General features: G+C 47.2%; 1 protein-coding gene across 7 annotated transcripts in view; it reads left to right on the forward strand.

Moving 5' to 3' along the window:
- Positions 1–865: 865 nt before the first annotated feature.
- The window catches only part of RNF32 (ring finger protein 32), a 46,318-nt gene continuing 28,668 nt past the window's right edge, over positions 866–18,515 (forward strand). For 2 of the 7 annotated variants that reach the window (XM_043871955.1, XM_043871949.1), the window contains exons 1-7: positions 866–1,003; positions 3,424–3,515; positions 4,039–4,306; positions 10,129–10,271; positions 14,539–14,571; positions 15,300–15,424; positions 15,552–15,660. In XM_043871955.1, coding sequence (XP_043727890.1) covers positions 3,501–3,515; positions 4,039–4,306; positions 10,129–10,271; positions 14,539–14,571; positions 15,300–15,424; positions 15,552–15,660 — 693 coding nt within the window. In that variant the 5' untranslated portion in view covers positions 866–1,003; positions 3,424–3,500. The other 5 variants (XM_043871956.1, XM_043871954.1, XM_043871951.1 and 2 more) reach the window with 5 other exon arrangements.

Here is an 18,515-nt window from a genome sequence, read left to right on the forward strand (position 1 = left end):
TTAGTCAGTTTCTACAAACTTTCAAACAAGAGTGGCCACCTTAGAAAATTTAATTCCACTAGGAAAAAAAACCTTCAATGAAGCTTCTAATTGTCTTGTTTCATCAATATAATACCATTCATTCCCATGTTACATCACTAAGGTGTCCTTCAACAATCAACGATCTATTTCCAACCAACTTGGTAAGTTCTTTAGACCTCTCTTTCAGAGGAGTGGAGAAAAAAGGGACTATTTGCATTTTGTATTTTGTGTCTGTACTTTCAGCTGAACTTCATTTCAATAAAAGTTGAAATACACAGAGTCAGTGTCTCAACAAGCTTCTGTTGGTCTCCGGGTTGGGCCAGAGTGAGGCGTTAAGTACGGCATCCAAGCTTAACTCTAACAACTAAAAAGCCAAAGAAATGTACCAAACAGTGGATTTCGGACGCTGGACAACGGACAGTGCGTGATGTGATGCTTAGAGAAGGGAAACCAGGTGGGCCCAGGCGAGTCCAAGCCAAAACCGAGGCAGAGCGGCGGCCCGGCGGCCCGGCGGCCCGGGGCAGGCGGGTTCCAGGAACCGCGCTGGGCCCGTGGGGAGAGAGCCGCGGGTAGAGCGCCCCGGGCAGGGCCGCACGGCAGCCCGCCTTGCCCGCCTGCGCGCGCAGCGCGCCCCCGAACGAGAGCCGGGCGAGCGGGCACGCGCGGCGCGGCCCTGTGCGGCGCGCGGCCGACGAGCGTGCGCGGTAAGAAAGCCCTGCCCAGGCCTACCGGGCGCTCGGCAGGGCGGGCGAGCATGCGTGATGAGGCTGCAAGCGGGTCGGGACCGGCGAGCATGCGCAGTGTGGCAGAGCCGCGGCGGACCTCTGGAAAGCGGTTCCCGGCCCGGGGCGGCTCGAGGCTGATGAGCATGCGCGCTGGTGCTAGCCTGGCGCGGCGACGGTTGCTAGGCAACGACGAGCCTCGTCGGTGGAGGGCTCCGGCCGCGGTTGGCGTGAGGCGGGCGGGGTCGATTGCGCCGCAGGTGTGGTCTCCGGTGGGGTACGGGGGAGGGGAGGTGGAGGGGCGCCCTGAAGGCGAAAGGGGTGGGTACTGTCCTGCCCAACTGCTCCGCGGCCATCGCTTGGGAGGGCCTGAAGGGTCAGCGCTTGAGAACCGTAACCTGCCCGTTACTGAAACGCTTCACGTGTACAGTTGACCCTTGAACTCACTGTGAACTGCTGAGTCCTCCCGTGTGCTGTGCGCGGATGTTCTTCAATAAATACCGTGCTACAGCGCCTCACCCTCCCTGGAGCAGGACAGGAGGGCGCCTGGGGCTCGAGCGTCCTGGGGTCTTGGTCAAACCACTGGTACCCAGGGACCGGAGGATTTCAATTACATCTGTCTCTGTGCTTCTGGCCAACCTAGGTGCAGTCTCATCAAAAACGTAAAAGGAGGGATTCCTGAGTTATAAAACGTAATAAGACAGTGTCCAATTGTCTTTTAAAAATTGTGTTTCTCTTGTATGCCTGTATTTTTAACTAGGGTGTTTATGAATTAGCTTAAAGTCACTTAGACAAATTGGCAACTAATTACTTTGGCACCACAGTAGTGTTTTTATGTTACCAGGTCCTACATCTTTTAACTAATTGTTAACAATGGAATTTACAAAGAAAGAATATTCCTATTAATTTTAGCTCTAAATACTGGCTAAGGATTAACTTTCTAACCCTACCATTGCCACAGACTAATTATATAATTTTGGAGGAGTCAGTAATCTCTGGATGTTTTCTCATTTTAAAATGAAGTTAGCATGTGTGTGCGCGCGCGCGCACGTGCGAGCTCAGTTGTGTCCGCCTGTTTGCGACCCAAAGTGAAGTTGGACTATACCTCAAAAAAATGAAGTTGAACTAAATACTTGAAAATAGTTTCTAATGCTGAAATTTAATGACACTATAGGACTTACAAGGAGCACCGTTTTTAAAAGCTCTTATCCTGATGTTAATCACAATGGCTTCCGCGAGATAAAACTGTCAACTGCAGATGGTTAGCTGTGGTTATTAAACAATTTTTAGGATGATGTAAACTATAATCTGCCAGGTTGTGGGCGTTTTTAAAGTAGAAGATTCTGGTAGTAATCTTTCAGCATTTTAAATGTCTTCTGCCATTTCTTCAGCCTAGACTGTTGTGATGAAACATTGGATGGAAACTTCCTTCATGCCTCTCTTGATGCCAGAATTGAAGGGGATTGAGGTTGCCATGGCAACGGTCACCTCACTTCTAGAGGATCTTGGCAGCAGCTAAGCCCTGACTTTTCTCATTCTACATTTCTCATTCGACACTTTCTCCTTAGGAAGTTCATTCTGTGGGACTAACTGGATGTAGGTGTCCATCCTGAAACTCACATTAGGGATTACTTCCTTTCTCGTCTTACAATCAGGCCCTCAGTACTGCTCCCTAGATGACTTCAACAGGGTACTGTCTCTCCCCACCCCAATGTATTTTGGTCTCTTGTCTTCTCAGATGGTAAAGAATCATAAGATATACCCTTGTCTAAAAACTGACGGCTCAATTCCAAATTCTTCCTCCAGCTTTGAAGGGAATTGGGCTGTGTCATTTAATCCTGACAGTAGTCCTGCATGGGGAGTGCTGTGTGTGTGTCTTGAGCTGGGAAAGCAGACTCAGATATGCTATATATTTTGCAAACAGAGCAAGCCTGGAACCTGGCTCATGGTCTGTAGTCCGTGCTCTTGGCAGGGGGAAGTCACAGGCGTTCCTCCTCCATCCCAGGGCATCCACTGTTCCCTTCTCCTCTGAAACGTAAACCTCTGCTGACTTCTGGTGCACCTTTGCTTTTCTCATACTGTGGGGCAGCATGTTCATCATCCGCTCTCTGTCCTTCAATTTCCAGGTTTAGTATTATCTCTTTAAGAGGCTTCCCCGATGGCTCAGATGGTAAAGATTCTGCCTGCAATGCAGAGACCCAGGTTCGATCCCTGGATCAGGAAGATCCCCTGGAGAAGGAAATGGCAACCCACTTGAGTATTCTAGCCTGGGAAATCCCATGATCAGAGGAGCCTGGCAGGCTACAGTCCGTGAGGTTGCAAAAAGTCACAGGAACTAACACTTTGACTTTTCAAGAAGTATTTCACGTACATTCTCTGATCTTTTAGTCTGAAATTTTGTTGTATTCACACAAGATATCATTACATTTAGCAATGGATTGTTCTTGTTCACATTAGTACATTTCCCCCAACTCACTGGAGAACTGCTTGAGGACAGGGCTTGATCAAGATGCAACTGGCTTGAATTCCTCCAAGGCTAGATCATGGAGCGTGGGCTGTGGTGGTAGGCAGTCCTGTCACTTCACCATCAGTTAGACCCTCAATTTTATCTCTTCCCCATAAACTTCATCAGATGTTTTATGTACACTCTAACTTTGACTTTCTGTTGACTTTTTTACAGTAGAAGAATTAAAGGACTGGGATATGAAATGATGATATAATTTGATATAGCCAAGCAACAGCTTCTCCCGAATCAGCATGTTAAGAAATAAGGTACACAATCCTGTTTAAAACACAGACGTTGTTTTACTCATGCATATGTTTTAACTCAGCTATATGATGGTATAAAAAGAGTTTGCAAACCTTGCATCAGTGAGGCACTGTCAATGTAGTGCTTGGTGCAAGCATTTCTTAGCTGCAGAGCAGTTTTATTTTTGTATAAGTTTTCACCAAAGAAACATGCACTTAAATTCAAGGTTCTCTGTAGTATAACAGAAACAAGCTTTGCCTAATTATAGTGAAACAATGTGCTCGGGCATGCACAGCTTTTATAGGTCAGAATGTATTTATTCTTATTATAATTAAGGCCTTAGTAATTAAGTGAAAAGATGTTACTGTGTCATTAACATAAATGAGACTGGGCTTTGGTCACCCGACTTGGGTAGTGATAGGTGCAGCGTTCTTTACTACTGGATCTGGTCTGGTATGCCATCAAGGTTGAGTATTAAAGTGTAAGCTTTCTTGTAAATGAGCCATTAGATAATGTAACTATAAGGCTTTTTTCCCTACTTTTTAGGGTCATTCCTCCAAACAGGATAACTTAGCAGTCACTGCAGTGGCTTTACAAGATCACATTGTACATGATCTTCAACTTCAAAATCTTTCAATAGCAGACTCTTCTAAGACAAAGGTACAAAAGACAGAGAACAGATCCAAATCTCTAAAAAGAAATACAAAGGCCCTAATAGATACTGGACTTAAGAAAACCACACAAGGAGGCCCTAAAGTGGAAGATCCAGAAAAAGAATATGTTCTTGATCCAAAACCACCACCATTAACTTTAGGTAAGCTGATCTCATCACTCTTATTTTGACTTACTAGAGCTAAAGAATCTAGTTGAGATGAATAGTACCATTTTCTCTGGTACAGAAGTTATTTTAATTTACAATCTTACAGAAAGATATGTGTGTACTAAAGTTTAAAAACAGTGGTGGGGACAGTTTGAGCAAAAATTAAAGACAGTAATGATAAATGAAAGTTGCTTAGTTGTGTCCGACTCTTTGCAACCCCATGGACTAAACAGTCCATGGAATTCTCCTGGCCAGAATACTGGAGTGGGTAGCCTTTCCCTTCTCCAGGGGATCTTCCCAACCCAGGGATTGAACCCAGATCTCCCACATTGCAAGCGGATTCTTTACCAGCTGAGCCACAAGGGAAGCCCAGTAATGATAAGTAGAGCAAGAATAAGTAAGAGGAGAATAAAGTAAATATCTGTTAATCTACAATGATAAAAATAAATCATTGAATAAATAATAGGAAAAGCTCTTTCTTACAGTCGATTAACAGCTATTAAATATAGTAGATAGGGGCTAGAAATAGGAAATCAGCATCTGGCCAAGACCATAGTGGTAAAGAGCAGCCACATCACTTTGCTGACAAAGGTCCGTATAGTCAAAGCTATGGTTTTTCCAGCAGTCATGTACAGATGTGAGAGTTGGACCATAAAGAAGGCAGCAGTCAAAGAATCAGTGCTTTCAGACTGTTTTTCTGGAGAAGACTCCTGAGAGTCCTTTGGACTTCAAGGAGATCAAACCAGTCAGTCCTAAAGGAAATTCAACCCTGAATATTCATTGGAAGGGCTAACATGAAGCTCCAATACTTTGGCCACCTGATGCAAAGAATCAACTCATTAGAAAAGACCCTGATGCTGGGAAAGATTGAGGACAAGAAGAGAAGGGGATGACAGAGGACGAGTTGGTTGGATGGCATCACTGACTAGATGGACATGGGTTTGAGCGAACTCTGGGAGAAAGTGAAGGACAGGGAATCCTGGCGTGCTGCAGTCCATGGGGTCACAAAGAGTTGGACATGACTTAGTGACCGAACAACAACCACAGTGATGACAGTGGTACCCGGATGCTGGAAGTAGCGGGGAGTGGCGCTGAGACTCGGATCTGGGCGCAGCCTCAGAGCGTCGCCCCAGGGACGTACTCACTGCACAGAGAAAGCGGTGGCACCTTGACCAGGTGAAGAAGTCGGGCCAGGCTCTCAGAAGGGCTCAGGCCCCTCCTAGACATTCCCAACCAGAGAAGCATCTCTCAGTCTGCTCGGAGGACACATCAGCTGACCCAGAGGGAGGTTCCTGGCCAGGGCTCTGCAGAAGCATCAAGAGAAGCAAATAAAGACCAAGGTGCCAGGCCAGGTCCTGAGAGGCCAAGGGGGCAGGCTAGCTGAGCACATGTGGAATCGGGGTCAGAGCAGAAGGGCATCAGTGAGACTAGAAGGATGCCCAGCGGGGTGGACAGATGAATCGAGAGTGCTGGATCAACAGGCCGAGCTGGATGGGACCACGGCGCTCAGGTCATGTTAGCATCTTGAGAGGCTGAGTGCAAGGCGTGTGAGGCTCCTTTACACGGTTTTACAGCGTTTACAAGTCCAAATTATTGTAAGCTGCAAGCTTAGGAATAGAAAAGGTTTATTTCTTATTTTTATTTTATTTGTTGCGAGGGAAGTCAGATCCAGCCATGCACCCAGGAGGCTGGCGAACATCAGCTAGCTTCTGCCATAGATTCTCGGGGTTAAGCGGTTTTGTCCCTGCAAAGAACGGAGGAAGAATGTTCTTGACGGAGACAAAGGCATGTGCAGGGCTCTGAAGCAAGATAGCTTGGGTGTCTGAGCTGCTGAAATGAGAATGAGCTGGGGCCTGGTGAGCGAGGGTAGGGCAGAAGGAGAAACGGGGGAGAAACCGGGAGGGGCCGATTAGGAGAGGGGCTTGTGGTGTAACACTTTTGTTGTGATGAAATATACATAATATATCAAGTTTACCACTTCAGCATTTTTAAGTGTGTAGTTCAGTGGCAGTGAGTGCACTCCCACTGCCCAGCAATCATCGCCGCTGTCTGTCCCCAGAACGTCTTCATCCTCCCAGACTCTGCTCACTTAAACACTCCCAGCCCCTCTCCCCACCTCAGCAACCAAGGGTTTCCTCTCTGTCTGTGAGAATCTGACCACTTTGGATCAGTCATTTGATATCTGTCCTTTTGTGTCTGGCTTGTTGCTCTCGGCGTAACGTCTTCAGGGTTCGAGCTGCCAGTCGCAGCACTGTCAGAACCTCCTCCTTGTTTAGGGTGGAACACCGTCTGCTTGCCAGCATACAGCAGGTCTGTCCATTCCGTCGGGGGATGCTTGAGTTGGCTCCTCTTTCAGTTACCGTGAATGGTGCTGCCAGGAAGCTTTTTGTACAAATATCTGTTTGAGTCTCCGCTTTCCATTCTTTGGGGCATGTGCCGAGGAGAGGAATTGCTGGACCGTGTGGTAATTCTATATTTAATTTTTTGAGGAACCGCCATAAAATTTTTTAAATGATGCTGGGCCTAGAGAGGAGGTTTGCTGGGGACCTGGTGGCGGAGGGCGGCTGGCGGGTGGAGAAGGAGCCGGAGGCCTGCGGGCGGGAGCTGCCCTGTGAAGGGGAGCCCGGGGCCCCCACAGTGCCAGACGGAAGCTCCAACCTTCTCCCCGAACTGCTCACAGCGCTAGTCCGCGGTGTCGAACAGGAAGTGCGCAGCTTGGAGCACGAGGCAGTGGTTAGTGACGGCCTTCCGTCTGCATGAACAGTTTACAGAAACCATCAGGAGCCTCAGCACCATCGCCTGAGGCTGTAAATTACACCAGCGTCCCGATTTGGAGTAAAGGAGTCATTCCTTCAGGACCTCTGAGTGAAAAACACATCTTAGCATTATGTATGTTAGCTACTAGTGAGGTGGGTCTATTAGGGGAAGCACGCTGACTGAAACCGCCCGCCCTGGCCAGGCACCACAGTAACCACTTGCATGACTTGTTTTATGACAAGAGGTCCTGGAAAGGAACATGGAACTAATAAGCCACCCCCCACCGGAAGAGTGCGGGAAAGGTCAAAAGGAGACACCAGGTGGCCGACACCTCCCAGAATCCTCCTCTCTGGCCTCCATCTTGGCTGAACAGGGCTGCATCACCAGGAAGGACTCTGAGTCAGAAGGATTGGCTAAGACACCCTGGAAACTAACCCCATCACCATAAACCCGAGACGGCAAGCCACGTGGCAGGGCAGTTCTCCTGGGTTCCCTTGCCCACCTGCTCTCGCCCGGGCGCCCCTTCCCAATAAAATCTCTGGCTTTGTCAGACATGTGTCTCCTCGGGCAATTCATTTCCAAGTGTTAGACAAGAGACCAGTTTCAGACCCTGGAAGGGGTACCACACACTCTTAACTGTTGTCCAAACATAATACCGCTCTTGGGTTCCCATCTTTTCTTTCTGACATGCTGGAGTTCTCAGCATCCTCTTTGTCTGAACCCCATGTTGACTTCGCCACAGAGACTATCCTCTCCAGGTCTGTGTCTGATCGTATATTTGAACACTCTTTGCTCCAACTACTGTTTTGTCTACCAGTTTTTCCTCTTTATCCTTTATGATTTGGGGGATTTCCATCCTTACCCATCCTTGAAATCACAAAGATGTCCCCGTCTTTTCTTCACTACCTTTGAAGTTTTGCATTTCACTTAGATCTCAGCCCAATTTATTTTGCAAATGATTTGGGGAACATTATTTCATATAATGATTAAAGTTAGATTCTTCCCTCAAATCATGAGCCATGCTTTCTTAGCTGGCTTGTGGCACCACGTTGTGCAGGCAGCGAGTTTTCTGTGTTTATTCGAGAGACAGAGAGGGAGAGTGTGCATGATTTGGGGCTTCTGTTTCTATGTCAGTATCTCACTGTTTTCATTCATAAAATTTTGTAATGTGCTGTAATAACTCATAGGAAAAGTGCCAAAATCTGTCCCCCAGAATGTCTTCCAAAAATATACTCTCTCAGTACATTAAAATACAGTAGGTGACCTTTCATTTTATCTTCATGGAGACATTCCTTCTAGAACCTTCCACCATTCCTCTCGCATCTGGACAGTTGCTCTGTGGGCCTGGTGCGGCGCTGTGGGCCCTGGGCCTCTGCTCAGCACCCTCCTGTGGACTGCGGCCCTGAGGCTCTCCTGCCCCTTAGCTTTCTGCACCCTGCAGTGTTGTTGTAGCAGGAACTTCTGGGAAAGAGTTCATGAGAGGCCACATCCAAGCGTGCAGACAGGAGACACCTGTGTTCTGCTCCAACGTGGACTGTCGCTGATAAGAGATTCTCACATGGAAAGCTTTGTCTCACAATTCTGGAAGGGCTGCTTCCCGGAGTCTGTGTTGCTGTGGATGCATCTGATGTGCTTCTGGCTCCTGGTCCTTGGGGATCTTTTTCTGCCTCTGCAGCTTCGCAGCGACCGAACTTGTGTGTCTTTCGTTCGGTCCTTGCTGGGTCCCCTCTGACTAAAAACAGGTGTCCTCTTCTGGGAGACATTTGGGCTATTTTCTTTAAGTTGTTTACTCTCCGGTTTCTTTTCGTTCTGGAACACCTGTCTTTCGGATGTCAGACTTATCCTTGAGTTTCCTTGTTTTCTGTCTCCTCCTTTACCGTATTTTTCTACTTTGCGATATCTTAACTTCCTCCTCCAGTCTTTTGGTTGACTCTCATATTTCTATTGGACACTAAAACATTTCCATCTTCAAGAGCTCTTTCTTGTGCTCTGAGCGGGCCTGTCGAGGCCTCCCATTCTTGTTCCGTAGACCTGGCACTTCACTCTCTGTCCCTGAAGGCGGCCCTGTGGGCCTCAGTGGCCTGGGGGTGGGGTGGGGAGAGCCGAAGGCGTGCTCACGCCCCCACCCCCGCTCTCCCGAGCTCCTCGCAGATCCTCTTCCAGAGTGAGTGCTTCCGCTGGAACAGATGCTCTGGGCCTGCTCTAGGGTAGTCATGCAGCAGATCCTGAAATGTGGCTGAGGCAAGGACTGATCCTAACAGTAACTGTACCTCATAAGAAGTTTTTAGCAAGTGAAGAACTGGGTTGATACTCATGTTACAAAGGTCACTGGCAGCAGAAACAAGCAAAATTGGAGGAAGGCAATGCCGAAGGCTGAGAGAGAAGTTAGCTGAGAAATGAGGAGACCTTTGGCCAACACCTGTGAAAAATTTGTAAAATAGGATATCAGCCCGGCCTGCTTTATAGAATCATTGTGAAAATGAAATAGATATGTGGAATTCTTTGTAAATAAAAACAACATAAATGTAAGATATCATTCACCTTGAGAGTCCTTGGACAGCAAGGAGATCAAACCAGTCAATCCTAAAGGAAATCAACCCTGAATATTCACTGGAAGGATTGATGCCGAAGCTGAAGCTCCAATACTTTGACCACTTGATGCAAAGGGCTGACTCATTGGAAAAGCCCCTGATGCTGGGAAAGATTGAGGGCAGGAGGAGAAGTGGACGACAGAGGATGAAATGGTTGGATGGCATCACGGACTCGATGGACATGAGTTTGAGCAAGCTCCAGGAGTTGGTGATGGACAGGGAGGCCTGGCGTTCTGCAGTCCGTGGGGCTGCAAAGAGTCAGACATGACTGAGCGACTGAAGAACACCAGATTATTCTCCTTGACTTCTGTGCACCCGTATAAAAGCAGCATTCTAAGTATGGTGGAATGAGGTAAGTAATGTGAGTGTTTTGCCTTAATACTTGCAAAATAATGTCATTAAAATGATGCATGAGTTACCACCCTGTAAAACGCACTGGACTCACATTCCCTGTTGTTTGAACTTCAGCACAGAAGTTGGGCCTCTTTGACCCTCCCCCGTTGCCACTGTCGGCGGATGAATGGGACAGAGTGAAGCAGAGGTCCGTGGAGCAGGGGGACTCCATGCAGCCGTGCCCGATATGCAAAGAGGAGTTTGGACTTCACCCGCAGGTGTTTAACGTGAGCCTTAGATAAGCAAGCCTACGGGGCGTTCTCCAGTGACTGGACTCTGAACTGGGGATTAAGAGGGTCCGCGCTTCTTTCTTCCAGTCTCTTCCTCCTATTTGACCCTCAAAGACTCAACATTTTCTTTTCCATTAGTTAAGTTTGTATATGAGAAAGAGCTAAACACCCTCACTGAACACTCTTATTTACTGAGTACAGAGTTTGTACAGGACTGTTCCCACTCCACTGGCCATGCGCAGCAGGGGTGGGGGAACCCAGCTGGCAAGTTGCACAGAGCAGACGAATGAGGATCGTTTATGTTGTTTCAAGAATTGAAATCCTAAAAGGAAAACCAAGCTTGAATATCTCCAAAGAATCTGTGGGATGATCTTTAAGTAAAATCTTATAACAATCTTTATTATGAAAGTTTACCATAGTAAGACTGATGATAATATAGATAATATACTATCAGTCTATGTCATAGTTTTTTTTTTTTTTCCTGTACGTACTTTGTCTAATTAAACTTCAATCTCCTGGAAGTTAAGGGGCTCTGCTATTTCTAGAATCTTTTGTGTTTTGTTTTTTTTTTTTTAGCTAATGACCACCCTGAGTAATTTCTCTCATATGTAGCATTATGCTTTCTACACAGAGGCACTTGGAACTTTGCTTTAAAAAAAAGAAAATACAGCAAATATATTTAAAAGCAGGCTTAGAGTTCACAGCCTAGGAATCCCAGGCTTCATCTACCAACCTGGCACATAAACTCTCAAACTTCATTTGTTTTAATGAGTTTTTATGGTTAATGAGTTAGTTCACAATCATAAACTTTTGTTCTTTACTAATTTGAACTCACACATTATTTTAAACATACTTATTATGTTCTAGTTCTCTATCAAGACCTAATATCTTATGTACATGGAAGTTGGGTATTTCAGAAAGATTGTGGTCCTTAAAGCGTGGAAGTAGCTCTGGAACTATTTACCATTTAGTTAATGAGATAATAAAGCCACGAGGAGTCTTTCTGGCCCCAACAACCTCTTCATTAATTGTGCTGCAGACACTTGGTCCAATGGTGATGTGAAGAAGGAAATCTTGAAGCTGAGTATCTGAAGTGGGACTGGAATGTCACACACCCAGCATTTCTCCCATTCTGCTGTTTATAAATGTCTCACTGTAATATTTTTGGTTACAGATATAGACACGGGTGTCTTTTGCATTTCAAGTTTTAGTTGTTAGGTTTAGCTTTTTCCTTTGTTGTTGTTCAGTTGCTAAATCATGTCTGACTCTTTGCAACCCCATAGACTATAGCCCATCAGGCACCTCTGTCCATGGGATTCTCTAGGCAAGAATACTGGAGCGGGTTGCCATTTCCTTCTCCAGGGGATCTTCCTCACCCAGGGATTGTATCCCAGTCTCTTGCATTGGCAGGCACGTTCTTTACCACTGAGCCAACTGGGAAGCCCAGTTTTTCCTTAGTCAGCATTTTCCCGACATTTGATCAGTTCAGCTCACGTGTCTCTGAGGTGGGTGTTATATCCCTTACAGATGAGGAAATAAACAATTCCCATGATTCATGGCAGGTTGCCTCAGGACATGTACTGAGCAGGGCTGGGGTCCAACCCTGACTTCTAGGACACTCTCAGTGTGTTTACCACCACTGAGTCATTCAGTTTTCTTATCTCAGAGAATGTTTGCCAACAACAACTATTTATGAACATTTAATAGTATATTTTAAATATACAGAGTTCAGTTCAGTTGCTCAGTCGTGTCTGACTCTTTGTGACCCCATGGACTGCAGCAAGCCAGGCCTCCCTGTCCATCACCAACTCCCAGAGCTTGCTCAGACTCATGTCCATCGCATCAGTGATGCCATCCAACCATCTCATCCTCTGTTGTCCCCTTCTCCTCCTCCTCCTCCTGCCTTCAATCTTTTCCCAGCATCAGGGTCTTTTCAAATGAGTCAGTTCTTCCCATCAGGTGGCCAAAGTACTGGAGTTTCAGCTTCAGCATCAGTCCTTCAAATGAATATTCAGGGCTGACTTCTTTTAGGATTGACTGGTTGGATCTTCTTGCAGTCCAAGGGACTCTCAAGAGTCTTCTCCAACATCACAGCTCAAAAGCATCAACTCTTCAATGCTCAGCTTTCTTTATAGTCCAACTCTCACATCCATACGTGACTACTGGAAAAACCATAGCTTTTACTAGATGGACCTTTGTTGGCAAAGTAATGTCTCTGCTTTTTAATATGCTGTGTAAGTTAGTCATAGTTTTTCTTTTAATCTTTAATTAGCTTTTTAATCTTTAAGGAACAAGCATCTTTTAATTTCATGGCTTCACTCACCATCTGCAGTGATTTTGGAGCCCCCCCAAAATTAAATCTCTCACTGTTTCCATTGTTTCCCCACCTATTTGCCATGAAGTGGTGGGACCAGATGCCATGATCTTAGTTTTGTGAATGTTGAGTTTTAAGCCAACTTTTTCACTCTCCTCTTTCACTGTCATCAAGAGGCTTTTTAGTTCTTCTTCACTTTCTGCCATGAGGGTGGTGTCATCTGCATATCTGAGGTTATTGATATTTCTCCCAGCAATCTTAATTCCAGCTTTTGCTTCATCCAGCCTGGCATTTCTCATGATGTACTCTGCGTATAAGTTAAATAAGCAGGACGACAATATACAGCCTTGATGTACCACTTTCCCAATTTGGAACCAGTCTGTTGTTCCATGTCTGGTTCTAACTTGCTTCTTGACCTGAATACAGATTTCTCAGGAGGCAGGTCAGGTGGTCTGGTATTCCCATCTCTTTAAGAATTTTCCACAGTTTGTTGTGATCCACACAGTCAAATGTTTTGGCATAGTCAATAAAGCAGAAGTGGATGTTTTTTCTGGAACTCCCTTGTTTTTTGTGTGATCCAATGGATTTTGGCAATTTGATCTCTGGTTCTTCTGCCTTTTCTAAATCCAGCTTGAACATCTGGAAGTTCTTGGTTTACATACTCTTGAAGCCTCACTTGGAGAATTTTGAGCTAGACTAGATGGACCTTTGTTGGCAAAATAATGTCTCTGCTTTTTAATATGCTATCTGGGTTTGTCATAGCTTTTCTTCCAAGAAGCAAGCTTAAATGGTAATAATTTAAAAGGACCCACATTAATGAGTTTTTGCAATTTAGGCTTCTTGGTGGCAGTAAGTTTCAAGAATTGGTTTTAGAACTTTCTGAGTTGTGTTTATTCCATTCTTCCCATTAAGAAGAAAAGTATAGACTGAATAAAGGCATGATGGTGGGGTGAGGGGATGATTACTTTAAAACTGGGAGGTTTCCCCCAGATGAAGTGGCCCAGGGAAGGCATGGGCCTTCCATGCCTTCCATGCCTTGGAACATTCACTCCTGGGGAAGTTTATCTGCTGCGACCCCCTCCAGCCCAGCGCTGTCAGAGAGAATTCAGAAACGCAGAGCAGGGGAGTGGACTGCATGCTGGCTGGCCTGGTCTCACCCTTCCCTGCTCCTTCTTTCCAGAAGAACCAACCTCCTTTCTCTTCATTCAGTCTAAGCTCCGTTGTCCCAGCCCTGAGTATCTTTAGACAGTCTGGATATAACATCTCAACCCAGAATATCATAGCATCACCGACTCAATGGACATGAGTCTGAGCAAACTCCAGGAGACAGCGAGGGACAGGGAAGCCTGGCGTGCTGCAGTTCTTAGGGTCACAAAGAGGTGGGCACGACTGAGCGACTGAACAACAATGGAATACCATTATTCAGTGGGAATTTGGGCCACAGAAAGGTGGAATTTTCTGGCGACCACCCTTGCCCTGCATTTAAAGGAGAAAAGGTAATTCATGTGTCTCTGGGATTTACTGCTCATTAGAGAGTGCAGTTGAGTTGAACAGAGTCCTAAGAAAAGGTGTTTGCTTTCTGTCCTCTGTACCCCACCCCCAGCCTGGGTCCCTGCCAGCTGTGCTCAGAATAGGATCTGCCCAGAAATATTTCTCTTTTATAATAGTCTCATTTTTAAATATACACTTGTTCTGTAGCAAACTTCATGTGTTTGTTTGATGTTTCAGATTGTTGTTAAGTTTCTCTTGTTGAGATTATATACCCGTGCCATGCTAAACTTTAACTCCGAATATTGTAAATATCAAGGTTGTTAAATCTGCTTCTTAACGTTTTCAAAGAAGCAACACAGCTTACTTTTAAAGAGTCAGAACTTTTCTTTTAATTAATGCATTTATGCTGCTTAATTTAAACTTCAAACCTCCTTTGTCTTCTCTGAACAGGTGCTGCTCTCCTGCTCCCACGTGTTCCACAGGGTGAGGCGCCCCCTGCCCCGCGCCCCCAGGGGCACACAGCACCCTCCCAACTCAGAGGGTTGAGGCCGTCTCGCACTTTGCTGTTTAGTCCCTCAGTCGTGTACAACTCTTTTCGACCCTGTGGACTGTGGCCCACCAGACTCCTCTGTCCATGGGATTTTCCAGACACGGATACTGGAGTGGGTTGCTATTTCCTCCTCCAGGGGACCTTCCCCACCCAGGGATCGAACCTGCGTTGGCAGGCAGATTCTTTACCACTGAGCCACCAGGGAAGCCCTCTCTCACTTTCCGGCTCCCGAAAAGAGCCATTTATTTTATCCCTATGGTTTTAGACTAGAGTAGGACTCATCCTGTTTTGAGAATTGTGAATTCTCCATGGCGTTAGAGCCACAAATGTCCCTACAGAGAGTGTGGTTAGTGAGGACTGCTGGGGTGGGCGAGCACCCGCTCCCGCCGAGTTCACTGCCCGGTTGCCTGAACGCAGCGACCATCCACCTTCACACAGGGGTGCTCAGAAATGTTTGATGTGCCTGCATGTACATTCTTGTAAAATATCATTTTTCATGAGGAAGGTGTTAACATCTGATGAAACTTCTTCCCTTCATAATCTAAATTGGACTAAGTCTCATAATTATGTGAGAAAAAGAACACTATAATTACATGAGAAGTAAAACGTGTTGTTTCTGCGTAATTACTCGTGAAATTTCAAGTGAAATGTTTTCCTTCAGGCTTGCCTTCAGGCTTTTGAAAAGTTCACAAATAAAAAAACGTGTCCTCTCTGTAGAAAGAACCAGTACCAAACCCGGGTGATCCGCGATGGGGCCCGACTCTTCAAAATCAAGTGTGCGACCAGGTGAGCGGCCTGAGCCCCGGGACGCGTCCCCGGCCGCGCGGGAGCAGGCCCGCCCCGGGCGCGCTCTGGGGGCTGCGCGGTGGGGGTCTTCCCTGCCGCCCGGGGCTGACGGGGCCCTGTGCCCTAGGATCCAGGCGTCCTGGCGCGGACACGTGGTCAGGAGGTGGTACCGGGACCTGAGGAGGACGGTGCCGCCCACAGATGCCAAGCTGAGGAGGAAGTTCTTTGAAGCCAAGGTGGGTGTGACCCCGACGCCGCCGGCGGCTCCCCTGCCCGCGGCTCGCGGCGCCTGCGGGGGGCCCGTGACACCCTGAGCCGGGCTTCAGCTTCGGGCTCTTTTAAACGGTGGGATGCCGGCCCCGTAAACTGGCTCTCTAACCCGGATGGTAAATACTTTTAAGATTTCCTTTTCTAGTCACCACATAAAAGAAAGAGAAGTCGCTCAGTCGTGTCCGACTCTTTGCGACCCCAGGGACTGTAGCCCACCAGGCTCCTCCGTCCATGGGATTCTCCAGGCAAGAGTACTGGAGTGGGTTGCCATTTCCTTCTCCATCATAAAACTTGTAAAATTGGATAAGGTGAAATTCAGAGCAAGCTTTTGCGTGTCCACCTTATGACAACGATTTAGATAAACTCATCTCTTCAGAGAAAAGAAAGGAAACGGCTCACGGTTTCACACCTCCTGAGCAACGGAAGGACCTCCTGGCCTCACCAAAATGCGAGAGAGTTTTAGAAATAAATAACTGCGGTTTCTGCCTTTTCCTTTAACCAGTTTTTACCTGTTTGGGTTTTTTTTTTTTTTGGCCTGTTTAACAACTTCCCCTACGTGCCTCATACAGAAAGGCCAGGCACAGAGGAGGAGCCAGCCCCGACCTGCCTCCCAGCTCTGCGGCCTCGGGCGACACCCTGGCTCCTGCCTGGGGCCCCGTCTGTGCTGCAAAGGAGGGCGGAGCACACAGCGGGCACTGGAGACCGCGTTTACTGTAAACATTACTGAATCATTCGGGTCTGTCTGTGTGCGGCCTTAGACGTATGAGAGGATGGCGTTGTGACAGTGTCGCCTGGAATCACTGGGGCAAACCCGCAGTTATCTGTTATCTGTGGAAACTCCACTCCCGTTTATTTCCATCCTTTCTAAAGGCATCTGTCTTCTAGCCTGCACTCCCACGTGGGATAATGAGCGATAGGAAGTTACCCTTCGCCATGCAAGGGGTGCCCTCTCTCCTGTCGTGTGATTCCTTGTGTCGAGAGCCTAAGGACTGAGCCCCGTGCGCTGGGGAGGGGGTCGCCATGGGCCATCGTCCAACCTCCTGCCCGACCTCAGGCTGCGGGGCTGATGTCCGTGCGTCTCAGGACCCCACCATCCTTCTGCATGCCTGGAGTTGGGGGGGGAGGGGCGGTCTTCTTCAGTGCCCCTGAAAGTAGATGGACTTAGCTTGACCACAAAGCAGCGATCATAACAGATTTTTCTAATGCCCTTCCTGGTCGCTAGGTAATGGTTCCAAGCAAGGTAGCTGTCAGTATGTGCAAAAGAAAATCAGAATCATGGCTCATGTGAAGTCACCACGCCTCAGACTTAATCGAGAACGCGCACTTGATTTGCGCGCCGGAGTAGGACACCAGTAAAGGCAGCGTGTGAACAAGCGACCTTAAAATACTGAGTCTCTTGATGACTCCGAGGTTGACGCGGGTGGAGCGACTCCCTTCTGTGGCCCAGCGCGGCCGGCTGGAGCTGCCCCGGAGCCGCCCGTTTTCCCGGCTGGAGGGGGGCAGAAACAGGGAGGAGGAGGCCGTGGATGGGGAATCTGGGGTCTCCCCCCCACCCCCCGCAGGACAGGCGCGGAGGACGTCTGGGGCAGGGGCAGGGCCTGGGCGGCTGCAGGTGCCCCCATGAAAACCCCCGAGTTCCGTGCCGCCTGGGCCTTTCTCAAACGTCCCCATTTTACAGAAGAAACAGCAGATTAGCTAAAACTCCGGATAACGGACGCGATAGAAAGAACACGTGCCACCTTCACTGTTTCCTGGACAGTGAGCCTCTCCCCCGAACGGCTCAGGGAGCACCATGCTCACCTCCTTAGTAGGTCTCAGCTCCACCGAGTCTACCGTCCTCTCTAGAAAGCCTTGTCCCTTCCCCTCACAGAGTCCCTGGGCTCACCACCCCCACCCCCGACCCCCAGCCTGGATGGGGCCGCCGTCACTTCCTCCGCGGCCTCTGTCTCACCTCCCGCCTGTTGTGGTTCGCTCTGAGCCAGTAAGCGACTGTCTCCCATGCTGGTTTTTCTTCTTCCTCTTATATTCCTTCCATGTTTTTCTGTATTCTTAGCCTAACAGTAACGCTTATTCTCTGTGTTCCTCTTAATAATTTATAATATATAATAATTATTATTATTATATATAACTATTACATATATATATGTGGGATCTCAAATCAGAAATTATCATTTCTGCTTGGAAAAATTTAATTACAGACTCAATAGTTGTTTTACCTTCTGTGTATATTTTTTTATTTTCATGCATCAGTTTAAGATAACTTTTGAACGCATAGACTACCCTTTGTGTTCACATGGAGCAGAGTCGAGCGGCTCAGCCGGCTGTACGCACACATGCCACATACTTCAGACCGCTCTTCCCCAGAAGCATTTTAACTTAGTGAAGTTATACTCCTACTTTGTTGCACAAATAGGCATTTTATCATTGCCTCTTTCCATTTATGAAATCTAGAATCCCCGGCTTTCTCTGCTGGTTTCCTAAATCTTCTCCACGATTTTTTCACAGCTCACCCCAGCCCACTTATCCCATTTGGCCATGAACAATCGACATCTGTAAACCCAAACCTCATTTTCAATAAATGAAGACTGCATTTACGTCAGGTAGTAGATTGGCAGAAGTATACAATCCTGTCCCTGCACCTGGTGGCTGATAATGGTAGAGGCCTTGTATACTTAAATGCCTACCTAGGTAGAGCCCAGAGACCATCCTTTATGATATAGACCACTTCTTATCATTTATTGAATGACTCTTGTGATTTGATGACTTTTCCTTCCTCTTCCAACTTGATGGACTCACTTGCTGAGCTATAAGTATGATCTTG

This window comes from Cervus elaphus, chromosome 18, assembly GCF_910594005.1.
Source record: "Cervus elaphus chromosome 18, mCerEla1.1, whole genome shotgun sequence".
NCBI lineage: Eukaryota > Metazoa > Chordata > Mammalia > Artiodactyla > Cervidae > Cervus > Cervus elaphus.